The sequence below is a fragment of the Melopsittacus undulatus genome, chromosome 4 (assembly GCF_012275295.1).
Source record: "Melopsittacus undulatus isolate bMelUnd1 chromosome 4, bMelUnd1.mat.Z, whole genome shotgun sequence".
NCBI classification, from domain to species: Eukaryota; Metazoa; Chordata; class Aves; order Psittaciformes; family Psittaculidae; genus Melopsittacus; species Melopsittacus undulatus.
The window spans coordinates 82712218-82726651 of NC_047530.1; the positions used below are offsets into that span (position 1 = coordinate 82712218).

Below are 14434 nucleotides of genomic sequence, written 5' to 3' on the forward strand. Positions count from 1 at the left end.
ATTAAAGGAGTGATTGGACGGTGAGGAGGAGAAATGTGATCATGTAACCTTTTCCAATCTAGCAAGTAAACATCCAAAAGCTGGAATTTGACACTGCTATAATTCGGACCAGAAAGAAGGTGAATGTTTTTAATGACTGGGGAAATTAAATTTATGAGCATCTGACCCAGGGTTGTGGTTGATTGTCTGTCACTGAAAATATTAGAATCAGTCTTGGATGGTTCTCTAAAATGTAGCTCCAGTTCAACTATTTGATTTGAAACTGGAATTAAATTTAGGGAAGTCCTGTGACCTGTGTTACGAGGGGAGGTCATAGTCACATTGCTCCCTGCTGGCATCAATATCACTTGTTACTGGTGCTGGAAGAACCATAAACTTCTGAATCCAGCCAGTATACTAGTGCTCTCTCTTGGTTTACTATGATATTGCCAGCCCTTCCTAATGGACAGTGTTGCACGTTTGTCCTTTTCTTCCTTCCTCCCTGTCTGTGCCAAGTGTTTCTGAAAATACAGTTGCTGGCTGTGACAGAGATGAAAAGGCATTTGGCATGTATTTGGGAGCAGCAGAAGAGGGCTTTGTCTGCCGCTTAGTTGAGACCTCTGCTGGAAGACCCCTCTTCTCCGTGCAGATTTCCTCACACTTGCTGAGGTCCTGAGCTTTTGGCTTTGGGTTTTCCCTACAGTTAGAGAGCAAGGCAGAGGGAAGGTAGCGTTCAGAGCTGCCACCTCTCCAGTTTTAAGCTTATAGTGGGGGAGGGGGGGGGGGGGTCAAGTCCATGAGCATTTTTGTTTTCAGTTAACAATCTGGTTTTATTCCCTGTGGAGTGTGCTGCAGGTTTTCCCAGATGCTTGGGTGATGTCTTGCAGACCCCAAGGGCTGCTGCATGTGCTAGCCCTGGCTTGTCCCTCTACTCAAAGTGACTCTGTCTGTGTCATTCCTACTCAGGTCTTTGAGTTACCACTGCCTCTGTGAAAGGCAGCAGATCTGCAGGAGCCCTTATAAGTGTATGTCCAACGTTATCATCACCTTTAGTGTTCATCAGAAGGGTAGCATAATTTTCTCACATAATTTAAGTGATGAGATAGCTGTCTGTAAGCACAGAAATTATTTTATTTTGAAATGACGGTTTTAGTTTTTTGCTGACATTTTGTACATAGCAGTTTTCTGGCTTATTTAGACCTAGTACATTTTATTTCCATTCTGTAGTAAAATATTACATTTCAAAATTTGATTTAGCTGCAAATTTGAGCAACAGGAAAAAAGGTGGCATGAGGCAAAACATATCACTTCAGGTTACCCTAACTGTGTTTGCATAACATTTTGTTGCAATACTAACATTTACATCTAGAATCATAGAATCATAGAATAATTAGGGTTGGAAAGGACCTTAAGATCACCTAGGTCCAACCACCCTAACATGGGCAGGGACACCTCTCTCAGGGCTTTGTCCAACCTGGCCTTGAACACTGCCAGGGATGGAGCATTCACAACCTCCCTGGGCAGCCCATCCCAGTGTCTCACCACCCTAACAGTAAAGAATTTCTTCCTTATATCCAGTCTAAACTTCCCCTGTTTAAGTTTTAACCCATTACCCCTTGTCCTGTCACTACAGTCCCTAATGAAGAGTCCATCCCCAGCATCCCTGTAGGCCCCCTTCAGATACTGGAAGGCTGCTATGAGGTCTCCACGCAGCCTTCTCTTCTCCAGGCTGAACAGCCCCAACTTTCTCAGCCTGTCTTCATACGGGAGGTGCTCCAGTCCCCTGATCATCCTCGTGGCCCTCCTCTGGACTTGTTCCAACAGTTCCATGTTCTTTTTATGTTGAGGACACCAGAACTGCACACAATACTCCAGGTGAGGTCTCATGAGAGCAGAGCAGAGGGGCAGGATCACCTCCTTTGACCTGCTGGTCACGCTCCTTTTGATGCAGCCCAGAATACGGTTGGTTTCTGGGCTGTGAGCACACACTGAAGCTGGCTCATGTTCATTTTCTCATCAACCCACACCCCCAAGTCCTTCTCTGCAGGGCTGCTCTGAATCTCTTCTCTGCCCAACCTGTAGCTGTGCCTGGGATTGCTCCAACCCAGCTGTAGGACCTTGCACTTGGCATGGTTAAACTTCATGAGGTTGGCATCAGCCCACCTCAGAAGCGTGTCAAGGTCCCTCTGGATGGCATTCCTTCCCTCCAGCATATCAACCAAACCACACAGCTTGGTGTCATCGGCAAACTTGCTGAGGGTGCACTCAATCCCACTGTCCATGTCACCGACAAAGATGTTGAACAAGACCAGTCCCAACACTGATCCCTGAGGGACACCACTTGTTACTGGTCTCCAGCTGGACATTGAGCCATTGACCACAACTCTTTGCATGCAGCCATCCAGCTAGTTGTTTATCCACCAAGTGGTCCATCTATCAAACTGATGTCTCTCCAATTTAGAGACAAGGATGTCATGTGGGACAGTGTTGAACACTTTGCACAAGTCCGGGTAGATGACATCAACTGCTCTACCCCTGTCCATCAGTTCTGTAGCCCCATCATAGAAGGCCACCAAATTGGTCAGGCAGGATTTCCCCTTAGTGAAGCCATGCTGGCTGTCACCAAGCACCTTGTTGTTTTTCATGTGCCTTAGCATGCCTTCCGGGAGAATCTGCTCCAAGATTTTGCCAGGCACAGAGGTGAGACTGACTGGTCTGTAATTCCCTGGGTCTTCCATTTCCCCCTTCTTGAAAATGGGGGTTATATTTTCCTTTTTCCAGTCATTGGGGACTTTACCTTATTGCCATGATTTCAAATATGATGACCAGTAGCCTAGCAACTTCATTTGCCAGCTCCTTCAGGACCCATGGATGGATTTCATCAGGTCCCACGGACTTGTGCATATTTATATTCCTAAAATGGTTTCGAACCAGATCCTCTCCTACAGTGGGCCCATGGTCTTTATTCTCACAGGAATTTAACAATGCACATCAGTTCTAAAATAGCACTGTTTAAATGAGGTTTCAAAACAAAAACTGAAGGAACTTGCAGGTATTTGACACTGCTCTTTTGTGGGAAACAGTACAAGTGTGCATGGGTTTCCATTGGGCAAGAAGGGGTTGTGCTGGGAATTATATTATCTGCCATCTACCCTGAGCCGGCCTCTGGGCTAGCTCTGCCAGGAAGTCCTGAAATGGTCCTGTCAAAGCCAGCGGGAGGTGAATTTAAGTGCACCGTGTTTTGCCTAAACCAGAGCAAATATTGCACCATGTCAGAGTTCATGGCGCTCCTTCAGTGCCAGCAACGCAGACTGGCACGTCACTCCCAGGGTTGATCAGGATGAGGCTGCCGTGGGAAGCGGCGATGGGAAATGCCTTCACTGCACCACTATGTGGTGCTCATGGTCCTTCTCTCTTCTGTTTTTAGCCTGTGAAGATGGGTATAAACTGGAAAATGAGACCTGTGTGAGGTATGGTGCTGTTCCCTCCTTCTAGTCCACATCCTTTCTAATATTGCTTTGGTGACCTGTTGCCACAACAAAGCCACTGAAACTCCATGTTGTGTTCTGTTACCAGCTGCCCATTTGGCTTAGGTGGATTCAACTGTGGAAACCGTAAGTACCAAGTTTTGTTTCTTTTAATTTCTACAGTGCCAGAAATGGGAAATTTGAAGCAAGTAATTGCAGATGACTGTGTCTAAAATGCAGTAGGTACACGCTACTCTTGTCAGGTTTTTTGTTTCTTCCTTTTCTGCTGAGAATTATTTTGTTGACCTTCTTTGTCAAAGTTGTCGGTGTTGTCTTCTAAGGGAAGATGTCCTTTTCTCTGGATCCTCTGTTATGATAGCATACATAGAGGGTACTCTTAGTATCATAGAATAGTTTGGGGTGGAAGGGACCTTCAAAGGTCCTCTAGTCCAACCCCCCTCTTGAAACAAGGTATTCAGAGGTTAATCCATGAAGTAGCATTTGAATTATTCTGATCTATTAGTAAAGGCAATTTGTCCTCTAGGAAAACATGACTTTGTTTTCCCTTTAGCAGGAGATGCCAACTCCATCAATTTCACTCAGAAATTTAAGGCAATATTGCTTACAGAGGGAGGAAAGATGGGAAATAAACAATTAGTGCCTTTGCATGAGGACTATGGATACGTTTACGTTAGAATTTAAAGCTACATTGCTGTTTCTAAGTGAGTCTCTGTCTTTCTTGTCTGTAGCATATCAGCTCATCACTGTGGTGATTGCGGCTGCAGGAGGTGGACTTCTGCTTATCATGGGCATAGCACTGATCGTCACCTGCTGCCGGTAGGTACCACCAGAAGCCTCAGCTCATCCATGGCATCTTCTCAGTAGGTTACACTACTCTTAATGCTCTACACATGAGCCCTGATGGACCAAAACACAGGATAGCTAAGCAAGTGGATTAATCAGATACTAAAGTATTGCACTGTGCTTTCATTTAGGACATATATTTCTGTTTTCCACCAACCAGGCCAAAAAAAATGAACTGTGTGTCTCTTAAGGATGTGCCTGACAGTCACATTGTCTAAGGATGGAGAATCAAAAGAGTCCTTCCCACTCAGATCCGTAAGGCAGCTATAAGTTTCCAAAAAAGCGAACAAAATAGAAAAGAGAAGTTTAGGCAACAGGAGGGGTTACCGGCCAATGCTGAAGTGGTATTTGAGTGTGTTTAAGCCTATTTTCCTTTTCCTTTGTGGACAACTGCTGCATGTGCTCTTACTCTGTGTGTCTCCCTCTCAAACATGCACACACGTGTACACATGTAGCTCCCATACCAGCAGGTATATTTGGACTAGAAGCAAGATTCAGACTAGAAGCTTGTCAAGGAAGCTCTGCTTCATGATTTATATATTGTGAAAGGGCTTGCAGTGACACCCTCTCCCTCTGATTCCAGCCCCCAAATCTAGGATTTCAAAGCTCTCTGATTAAAGTTGTCAACTGGGTTTATCAGTAACACAGATGTGGCAGTAAATTGGCTGGCACAGTGGTGTGTGCTTGTTCCCTCGTGTTTTGAGCCAGGGTGACCAGCAAGCCTTAGCCAGGAGGGTGTGATGGCCAGATCTCTGCAGGAATGGACTGATCTTCTTGTAAGTCCTGGCCTTCAGCAGGTTATGTGACATCGTGGAGGGGACTCTGATTTGAACTGGAAGTGTCACCAAAGTCCACTCATACATGGTAGTCATGTTAGGGGCATTTGGTGTCGTTCAGGCCAGCCCCATTTAGGTTTTCCTTCTAAGGAACTGACATACTAACATAGTGCCTAGAAGTGCTATACTTGAGCACTTGGAGACTTGAACACCATGGAGGCTTCCATATGTTTTTCTTTCTTCCTAGATTTCCATTACTTTTTTATTGACTCAGGTGGACACACACATTTATAATAGGCAACAGGCATAAGTGGGAGCAGGAGAGGTTCAGATTGAATGTAGGGAAAAACTTTTTCACCAAGAGGACAGAGAGGTTACGTCATCTCTATCCTTGGAGATTTCAAATCTCACCTGATAATGCCCTGACTAGCACAGTCTGACATCATATCTAATTTTGCCTTGGAACAGAATATTGGACTACAGCCCTTCTGAAGTGATCTTTGTTCCTAGTCAAGGTTCATTACAGAAGTAAATCTTCTGAGATCATTTCAGAAAAGCATGCAAGATAGCAGGAAAAGTTGTATGTTTTCATTTTCCTTCATTCTTTTATAAACAGGAAGAATAAAAATGACATAAGTAAACTAATTTTCAAGAGTGGGGATTTCCAGATGTCACCATATGCTGAATATCCGAAGAATCCCCGGGCACAAGAGTGGGGCAGAGAGACCATCGAGATGCAGGAGAATGGGAGCACCAAGAACCTGTTGCAGATGACAGACGTATATTATTCGGTATCAAACCATAGCTTGACTATTAACCTTTTGTGCCTGACAGAGCAAAGACACATTCCTGATGAGATGTCATTAGGAAGAGTGCTAAGGAAATGTCTAGGAGCATTTTTGTAGATGCCCCAAAAGCCCAATCCTAGAGTAGAGAAGGACAAAGGTTTTGGGCAGACTGCTAGGTATCCTTGTGGGTAGTTTTTTCATGTCCCTGAACACTGATGATGCTGAAAAGTTGAGACCTCTGCCTGGGGGACTTCATCCCAATATGGGAAGATGCTGGTCACTGAGGACCCCTGTTTTCTTCCAATTTTCCTTTCTCCGGGGTACAGGTAATTTCCTGCAGCAGAAAGGGTGTTTAAGGAGCATCCCTTCAAGCTCTCAAGTGGCAGGAAAGAAGTAGTGGAGGAGTAATAGGCTGTGTAGGGCACAGAAAATCACAAGCACAAGACCTTCTGTCATAGTTGGTACCATCTGCTAATGTCTGTATTCAGAGCTGTGATGCTGGTATGTCATCTGTCACTAATCTAAAGCAACATACTGGAAGTACTTCAGGTGTGTATGGGTTACTTATGTGAGTGAAGGCTGCAGGATTTCACCCAAGTCACACATTCTAGACTTCTGCTTTCCAGAGCAGAAAGCAGCAAGCAATACCTTTTTTTCTGGCTTGTATTTGAAGTTTTCCAGTAAGCAAGTTTACTGGATTTCACAACATGAATGGAAACCATTTTCCTTCTTGCTTGTAGTAAGAATGGGGGATTTGGAAATAAAAAGTTCCTCAACCAAGTGTCCCCAGGAGATTTACTTAAGAAAAGGGAAGAGATGTTTGACATATAATCCAAGTCCCTGTGTTGGGAGAGTAGGTTTAACCTGTGGTTAATGGGGAGAGAAGTGCTCCCAGGTAATACTCAAAGCAGATGACTAACTTTGATTTTCTAGAAATGTTTCCTTCAAGAATTGCTCTGGGACAATATCCTTTTGGTGAGTTGCTTCCATACCTGATCTCATCAGCACAATCCTTGGATTAAAAATTAACTGTGCACTTAGACTGCATTTGATGGAGTCAGGTAAACTTCAAATCTGCTAATTGGCAAGGTGTTGAATCTAGATTGCATCAATTTGGGCAATGCATAGCTCCCACATTAAAAATCATTCTAGGGTATAGAGATCGTTAGTGATTATGTTGTTCCTTCTAGCTACTCAAATCACTGCTGGGAAACTTGGTAAGGCTGTATCTGAAGGAGGATTTGAGTGTGCAAATAAGACCCTTCTTATTTCATTTTTTTGCTAATCCAGCCAACTGGACTGAGAAATCCTGAACTGGAAAGAAATGGACTTTATCCTCCCTACACTGGTTTGCCTGGATCTCGACATTCATGCATCTACCCTGGACAATACAATCCATCCTTCATTAGTGATGAAACCAGAAGAAGAGACTATTTTTAGCAGGGAGTGGAAAGGGAGTGGAAGATTGACACAGTTCCCCAGGTACAATCTGTCTCCTGGGCAGTTCAGCCCATATCAGTCTTACTCTTCCCATTTAACAGGAAGGACTTTGAACTTCATGCTGAGCATTGCTGCCCTGAGGAATCGTTGCACTCCCTAAGCAGCAGAAGGAAGGAGGAAGAGGAAGAGGGAATGGCTCAAGGTGCACATCACTGAAAGGCCAGGTGGAAGTTACAAATACTCCAGATTTGTTCTGTGCTGCTTCTTCACTCACTTTATGCTACATGGCAAGCATGGATCAGTATAGGCAGATGAACTATGCCTAGCACTCTTCACTGAATACCACTAAAGAGCGTTTTGTTTACAGATCTTGTTTTCTGTTGACTGTGCTTGTCTTCTTAGCCAACCTTTAGGCAAAGATTCACTTTGCAAAGTGCAACTGCTTTTGGGAGGGCAAGTTTGTCCACTCGCTTTTACATTGCTGCATTGCTTTCTGCTTCATATACAACAGGGAAGCTGGCTTGTCCTCTGGCCCTAACCTTCTTGCTGGTAGAAATTCTTTAAAATTCTGGGTCTTTGGTGAAGCCTGGTGCCTGTCAATGTAAACTGAATTCGTGAGCTGATTGATTCCAAGGAGTATGGGAAAGTTAGTCATACCAATGCAATTTTAAGTGAAAAAAAAGACAAAGTTGATCCTATGTGCTGCTTTGAAAACTTTCCATATACAAGAAAGAGTACGAGCATGCTGTTTTGCCAACCAGCATAGCTCAGAAGTGATGCCACTATACATCATAATAGTACTTCTGTATAGGAACTTATGGGGCTCTGTTTCTCAGCAGGGATTTAGAAACAGCAATATAATATTAAATAATTGCTCACAGGGCTGTGAGTTCAGCATGCTCCTTAGAATCTGGGAAGGAGCCCTAGTTTGGCAGTGGAACCTGAATTCTGGGCACTACAGGTGGGACATAGTTTTCAAGCCACCACAGCCCACCTTGACTTCTATAGGAGCTGTGGAGGCTTTAAGTACTGTGGAAAATAAGGCTCGCTGCAATCAGTTGTATTCAAGGGAGAGAAAAATAGTATGTTTGCAATCCTAGTGGAACAAATATCACTTATGTTGAAGTGTTTTGCTTGCTTTCATCATAGTTTTGAATGATTCATACCAGGCAGATTTCCTCACCTAGGCATGTTCATATTAATCTTCTTGGCAAAAGCTGAAGAATGTAAGTTATTATTTTTCTCACCAAAGATAAAAGTCAACAGTAATGGGCTGTATTCTGTGCTAGGTGTTGAAAGAGATTTTACTAATCACAGAATCATATAATTTGTGTTGGAAGAGACCTTAAAGATAATCTCTCTAGAGGGCCCTGCAGCTGAACACAGTGCTCCAGGTGAGGTCTCATGAGAGCAGAGGGGGAGAATCACCTCCCTTGACTTGCTTTTGATGAAGCCCAGGTTGTGGTTGTCTTTCTGAGCTGCAAGCGCATGTTGCTGGGTCATGTTGAGCTTCTTGTCAACCAACACCCCAAGTCCTTCTCTGAATTCATTCTCCGCTGAGGCTGTATTTGTTTGTGGGATTGCAGGAAGTATAAGGAAGTATAGTGAAGTATATGCACTGCTTATCTTTAATGCAGTGTTAACCTGACTTCCAAACCCCATCCAGATACAGATCCTTCCCTTAAATGTGACTGTGCTTGTATGAGGATAACAAATAGCACAATTCCTTAGCCACTAACCCACCATCTCGCTAGTGCATACATAAGCTAGTTTCACTGAAGAGCAATTATTCTCTTCAGTGAAAGATATTCTCTTCTCCCCACCATGCTTGAAAAACAGTGCCTATAAGTTCATAAGGTAGCTCAACTCACTGAAGCACTAAGGATCATGGGATGCATCCCCCAAAGTGCCTAACCTCAAGTACGAACAGCAGTTCAAATACGTTGTGTGATCTCTCGCCAGAGGCAAACTTGAGGTGATTAGGAGCCCTCCTCCAGGGAGCAGGTACTTGTGTTATGCAGATGGTGTGAGTTTTCAGATCCTTTCTCAGTACTTTGGAGGCTGTTGTGCTCTTTATCAAAGGTGAGCAACAGCTACCCGGTGGAAGGGGAGCTAGCACTAGGCATCTATTAGCTGTGAAGGCTAAGAGGTTTCTGTTTCCTCGAAACTGCAAGACAGAAGAGATACCACAAATGTGCTTTGAAGACACAGTGTGGTGCACCAGCCATAGCAAACAAGCACAGTGTCTTTTTATACCTCACCCCTTGTTTACTATGTAGAAACAGTAGTGTGAGCTTGCAAAATAAATAAAAAATCTTCATGGATGCCTAGGGCAGCATCCTTATCCTTTGCACTTACATGATCTTTCGGTGACCGCACATGCAGCTTCATGCTTGTCTGATCCATAATCAACCTTGCAGGTGTTAGTACACCTGTTCATCTCAACTTTAGGGGAGAAATGAATGGATGCTCATGGGAACTGCAGCTGCCTAAGGAGCTGTATTTAAGGAAAACTCTAGTTAAGTAGCCAAAATAGTGTAACAGGTAAGGCAGAAGAACTAGCTGTTCCCTGCCATGTTGACCGGTGTTTCCAGTGCATAAATGACGTTCTTCCTTTCATTAGCAGCTGATGTCTTAACTGCACAGGATCCATTGTATGATGTGAACTCAGGGCTTGACTGCTGTGCTATAGGCCCCGTCAGAGAGGACACTGGCAGGGTCTTTCTGTGCCAGTGAGTTGTCTGTTTTTGAGAGTGCCCAGGACAGAAAAGACTGCCTTTCCCATGGTATGGAGGAGTGTTTTGTCTGTGTTACAGAAGCAAAGGGGAAGCTGGGATTCATGTTAAGTCTAAGTCCAAGGCATATAGGTGAGCACTGGGCTCTGTCCCTCTTTACTAAAGCAGCTGAGCAAAAAGGAAGAGTGTCCCAGCAATGATGGTAGGATTTAACCGCATGCCAGCATTTTGTCAGCTACTGAAGAATTTAGACACATGCTTAAAGGCAAATATATTTAACTGCTTGGTTATTTTGAAGACTGGGAAACGTGGCTGTGTGTGCCAAGTACAAAGTAGGAAATACCAACTCACATTGCAGGTCAAGCCCTCCATTTAAAGAGAAACATGGACTGTATGAACAAAACTCCTGGTCTGTATCTCACAGCAAATTTAAAGGGATTTGAACAGAAATGAGATACAACTGTTCCTTATTGAGATCACACAAAAGTTTGCAAGCAATTACTTTTAATTTCTCAATGATCTTCAAATTCTTCTTAATGCTGTATCTGGAATGAAAAAGTCTCAATAAACCGAGCAGGATTTTCTGACTGAGGACTGCAAAACTTGGCCTTTTCCAAAGCAGAGACCTTTACTCCACTGAGATTTTCTCTCTGCCAAGCAGGTAAACGTTGGAAGATTTCTTATGAGAATTTATCCATTGAAGGCTGACTTTCTTTTTAGCTTTGGTAAGAGGGGAGTCACGGTGCCAGTACATGGTCCATAGGAGGAGAAAAAGGGTATCTCCTGACCTGCAGCACCTTTTCTGGGTGTTGTAGGAGGCCCCGCTCAGCGGCCAGGAAAGGATTTAGGTAAAAGTCAGCACCAGGGTGAGTGCAGGTGCTTTCCCACATGTGAACAAGGAAATCATTGTGGAGCCAGCAGATGCAGCCCCAGGTGATTCAGATCCCCAGGTTTCTACCAGCCTAGCCACGTCCCACACTGCAGTGTTTCTGGGTAGAAGGGGTGGGGTACACTGCAGTGTGCTTTGCTAGTTTGTGGTAATTATTTTATTGCAGTTGTTTACTAACACATTCCAGTAGCAGCGGGCTCACCCAACCACAGCAGGTATGTGACCTGTTTCTGTACACCTTGCCTCTGTTAAAGCTGACACCAGGATTCTATTTGCATGCTTCCTCTTTGTCTCCCATAAACTAAACACCTTCTGGCAGTGGAGTGGGGCTTGTGGCTCCTGTCAGATGTGAGAAGGGTCTCCATGTGCCCTCAAGACTATTTTTAAGCGCAGATGCCTCTCTGTTCAGTATCTTAGTTCCCATGGGATATCTAAATAAATGCATCTTATTTCTTAGACTATTTAGACTAGTTTTAGCTACCCCAGATTTCAGATTTTGAGCACACTGGATGTTTTTGCCAACGGGAATTTTTATTCCACTACCCAAGAGGACAAGGTAGAAGTGGTATGTTTCTTCTAAGGAGGATGCAAGTGTTTCAGCCGGATGTGAGGAAAGGAAGAAAAACTACACCAACAATGCACAGAAATTTTCTATTGCTCCTGGCAGCTGTGGAAAGCTGGGGGAGAAGTCAGCAAGGGCCCCTAGGCAGTTGTGTGACTGTATTTTTGATTAACTTTGGAAAAAATGCTAATTCTGTTGCTTGACAGGAGAAGATGTGGAAGGCACATGTTTGCTGCTATGTTGCTCTGCCAGTTGTGGTAACAAAAGCCCTTCAACCACAGAAATACCTCTGGCAGTAAGCCTAGGAGAGTTAGTCCCAGTGAAGAGAGCAGCAAAATGCAGATTTGAGGAATCATTCAAAAGGAATGTTCGTACATGCAGCCTTCCTGTGTCCTGCCATGCACTGCTGCTCTCCCTGGCCAGCCTTCCCAGATGCACTGGAAAAATGAGAGGCCTTTTGCATACTGTTGAAACCTCACAGTGCTGAATTGGGCTGTATGAGGAGAGAATTTTGACACCCTTTTGTTTCCACGTTTACAGCATTTATGTAACACAGCAGCAGTGAATCTCGTTGTTGCAGCATTTCCTGTAGGTCTCACTGTCAGTCATGTACTGAGTAACACCTTGTGACCAGCCTTCTAAAAAGTGTTTGCTTCCACACTACATGATAGTAAAAAGCTTTAAAAAATAGCAACAAATTTTAGTTAGAGGGAGGTGCTTGTCATTGTGTAATTGTTTGTGCCAGTACTTCTAAAGGGTGTTTGCTGGAACCTGAGTGAGCAGCAGAGCAGGTTTGGACATTGCTGCAGACACCAAGCACTTCCCTGGGACTTGTCTCTAATGCTGGTCAATAGCCATATCCGTTCCAAATCCAGCTGGACTTCTTGTTTGCTCATAGTGATGTTTAATCTTCAGTTTTCTTCCTTAAATTAACAAGAACGGATGCATTTTACTTATATGCTCTTCCTATGCTGACTAATGTTTTTTCCTCTTTACACACAAAGGACCTAATCCAGCATTCATTATAGTGGCTGGGGTAACTCTCATAGACTGCAATGTTTTTTCTTTTAGGCCTAAATTATTCCACCTGTGTGTTGTATATGCTTTCCCCTAGCTCCATGTTTTACCTATTTGTGATACTGTTGCTGCATTTCCATGTTTTATTTATTTTTAAAGTATAGTTATTACTGTAGCAGGACCTGTATTATGTGGGATTGACCAAAACAGATTGAAACACCTTCCTAAGAAGAGAGTGGATGTGAATTTTGTGTAGTTGTTTTACTGATCAGCCAACCTGTTGCCTTTTGTGTCAGATCTTCTAGGGATGTAGAGGTGTTTGCTCTTCAGTCAGAGATAAAAACAGCTTTTAGGTTCACTTTTACTTGTCTCTTAAGAAATGAAGCAAGATCTCTCATTTTCAAAAGGGGCATTCACTGTGTGCTTCTAAGATTTCAGTGACTTTGCAATGTGTATGTAAGTGTATTTAATTCGTCATTCCCTCATACTACTGAAATTAAAATCAGGACAGAAATCCATGAAGGGGTAAGAAATAACAAAGAAAAAAAAAGAAAAAAGAAGCAAAGCAAGGAATATGCTTACGTGTTTTGCAGAAGTAAACATCTGAAGTGGGTGTGACTCCTGTACTGTAAGGTCCATATGAGGGGTAACACCTCTTCTGTGTCTAGTTTGTTGTGCATCTGCATAATATCCTTGTTGAGGAAAAACATAGAAAGGGTGCCTGATGTTTCTCAGAAGTGGCATGTAAGTGCTAAGTCCCTTGGTCTTTATTCTGGTAAAATGCTAGAAGGGATGAGAGTCTTGCTTGTTTTAATGACTGCAGCAGGCAGCTCCCAGAGCTGCAGAATCCTATATGGAAAAGTCCCATGGAATACAGTAAAATCTGATCACTTCTGTTGAACAGTGCCATAGAATTCACTTGACATAAAAGATCTCAAATAAAAACAGCTAGGGTAGGTTTAGTTTAAAGACAAAACAGACAAACAAAAACAAAACAACAGAATAAATACTCAATAGTTTCCTTTTTTTTTTAAAGGAAATTCTGTTAAACTCAGTCATTTGTTTTAAGTCCTGTTAAATTCTGCAGGACTTCCTCCTACCAGAACGTCAGCCTTGGTGTGTAAACTCATAATGGTTTATTTGAGGTTTCCTAACAGAAGTTCAAAACATGGTGTGTAAAATCATAATGGTTTATTTGAACAGCTTTCAAAATTGAAGTAGTAAAGCTCACCTTTTGTAAGCTCTATTTCAAAAGGTAAATTTTCAGCATTTGTTTGTACTTCTTTTAACAACCTGAGTGTAAACCTGCTTTATGTTCATGCTATTGCCCTGTTACTTTCTCTGTATCTCTAAATGTTTGCTTCCAAGTCACTGAGGTCCTGAGGACATTTTCCAAACCAGTATTATTTAAAGTTTTATCATATTTTCAGACTCCACTAATTATACAGTACTGTAGTAGCAAAATATAATTTTTAAGGATTGGATTATTTTTATACCTTCATCCAATATTGTTAAATCTGGCGTTCTAGTCAGTATTACAAAAGGATACAATAAAGCTATGAATATTACAATGTCTCAGCTTTTTCATTGTCTTTAGCTTTCCCTGTAAAGAGATTAATGCACAACTATAATAGCAGCCTTCCAGTGTCTGAAGGGGGCCTACAGGGGTGCTGGAGAGGGACTATTCATTAGGGACTGTAGTGATAGGACAAGGGATAACGGGTTGAAACTTAAACAGCAGAGGTTTAGACTGGATATAAGGAAGAAATTCTTTACTGTAAGGGTGGTGAGGTACTGGAATGGGTTGCCCAGGGAGGTTGTGAATGCTCCATCCCTGGCAGTGTTCAAGGCCAGGTTGGATGAAGCCCTGGGTGATATGGTTTAGTGTGAGGTGTCTGTGCCCATGGCAGGGGGGTT

The 14434-nt window shown here is 43.1% G+C and overlaps 1 protein-coding gene across 1 annotated transcript in view; it reads left to right on the plus strand.

Annotated features, from left to right (window-relative positions):
* HEG1 (heart development protein with EGF like domains 1) overlaps window positions 1-14085 on the plus strand; it is a 58479-nt gene extending 44394 nt beyond the window's left edge. Inside the window, exons 18-22 of the mRNA XM_034062072.1 lie at window positions 3407-3449; window positions 3556-3593; window positions 4196-4283; window positions 5703-5877; window positions 7165-14085. Of these exons, the coding sequence (XP_033917963.1) occupies window positions 3407-3449; window positions 3556-3593; window positions 4196-4283; window positions 5703-5877; window positions 7165-7314 (494 nt within the window). The 3' untranslated portion in view covers window positions 7315-14085. The remainder of the gene's footprint in view (window positions 1-3406; window positions 3450-3555; window positions 3594-4195; window positions 4284-5702; window positions 5878-7164) is intronic.
* Window positions 14086-14434: the final 349 nt, after the last annotated feature.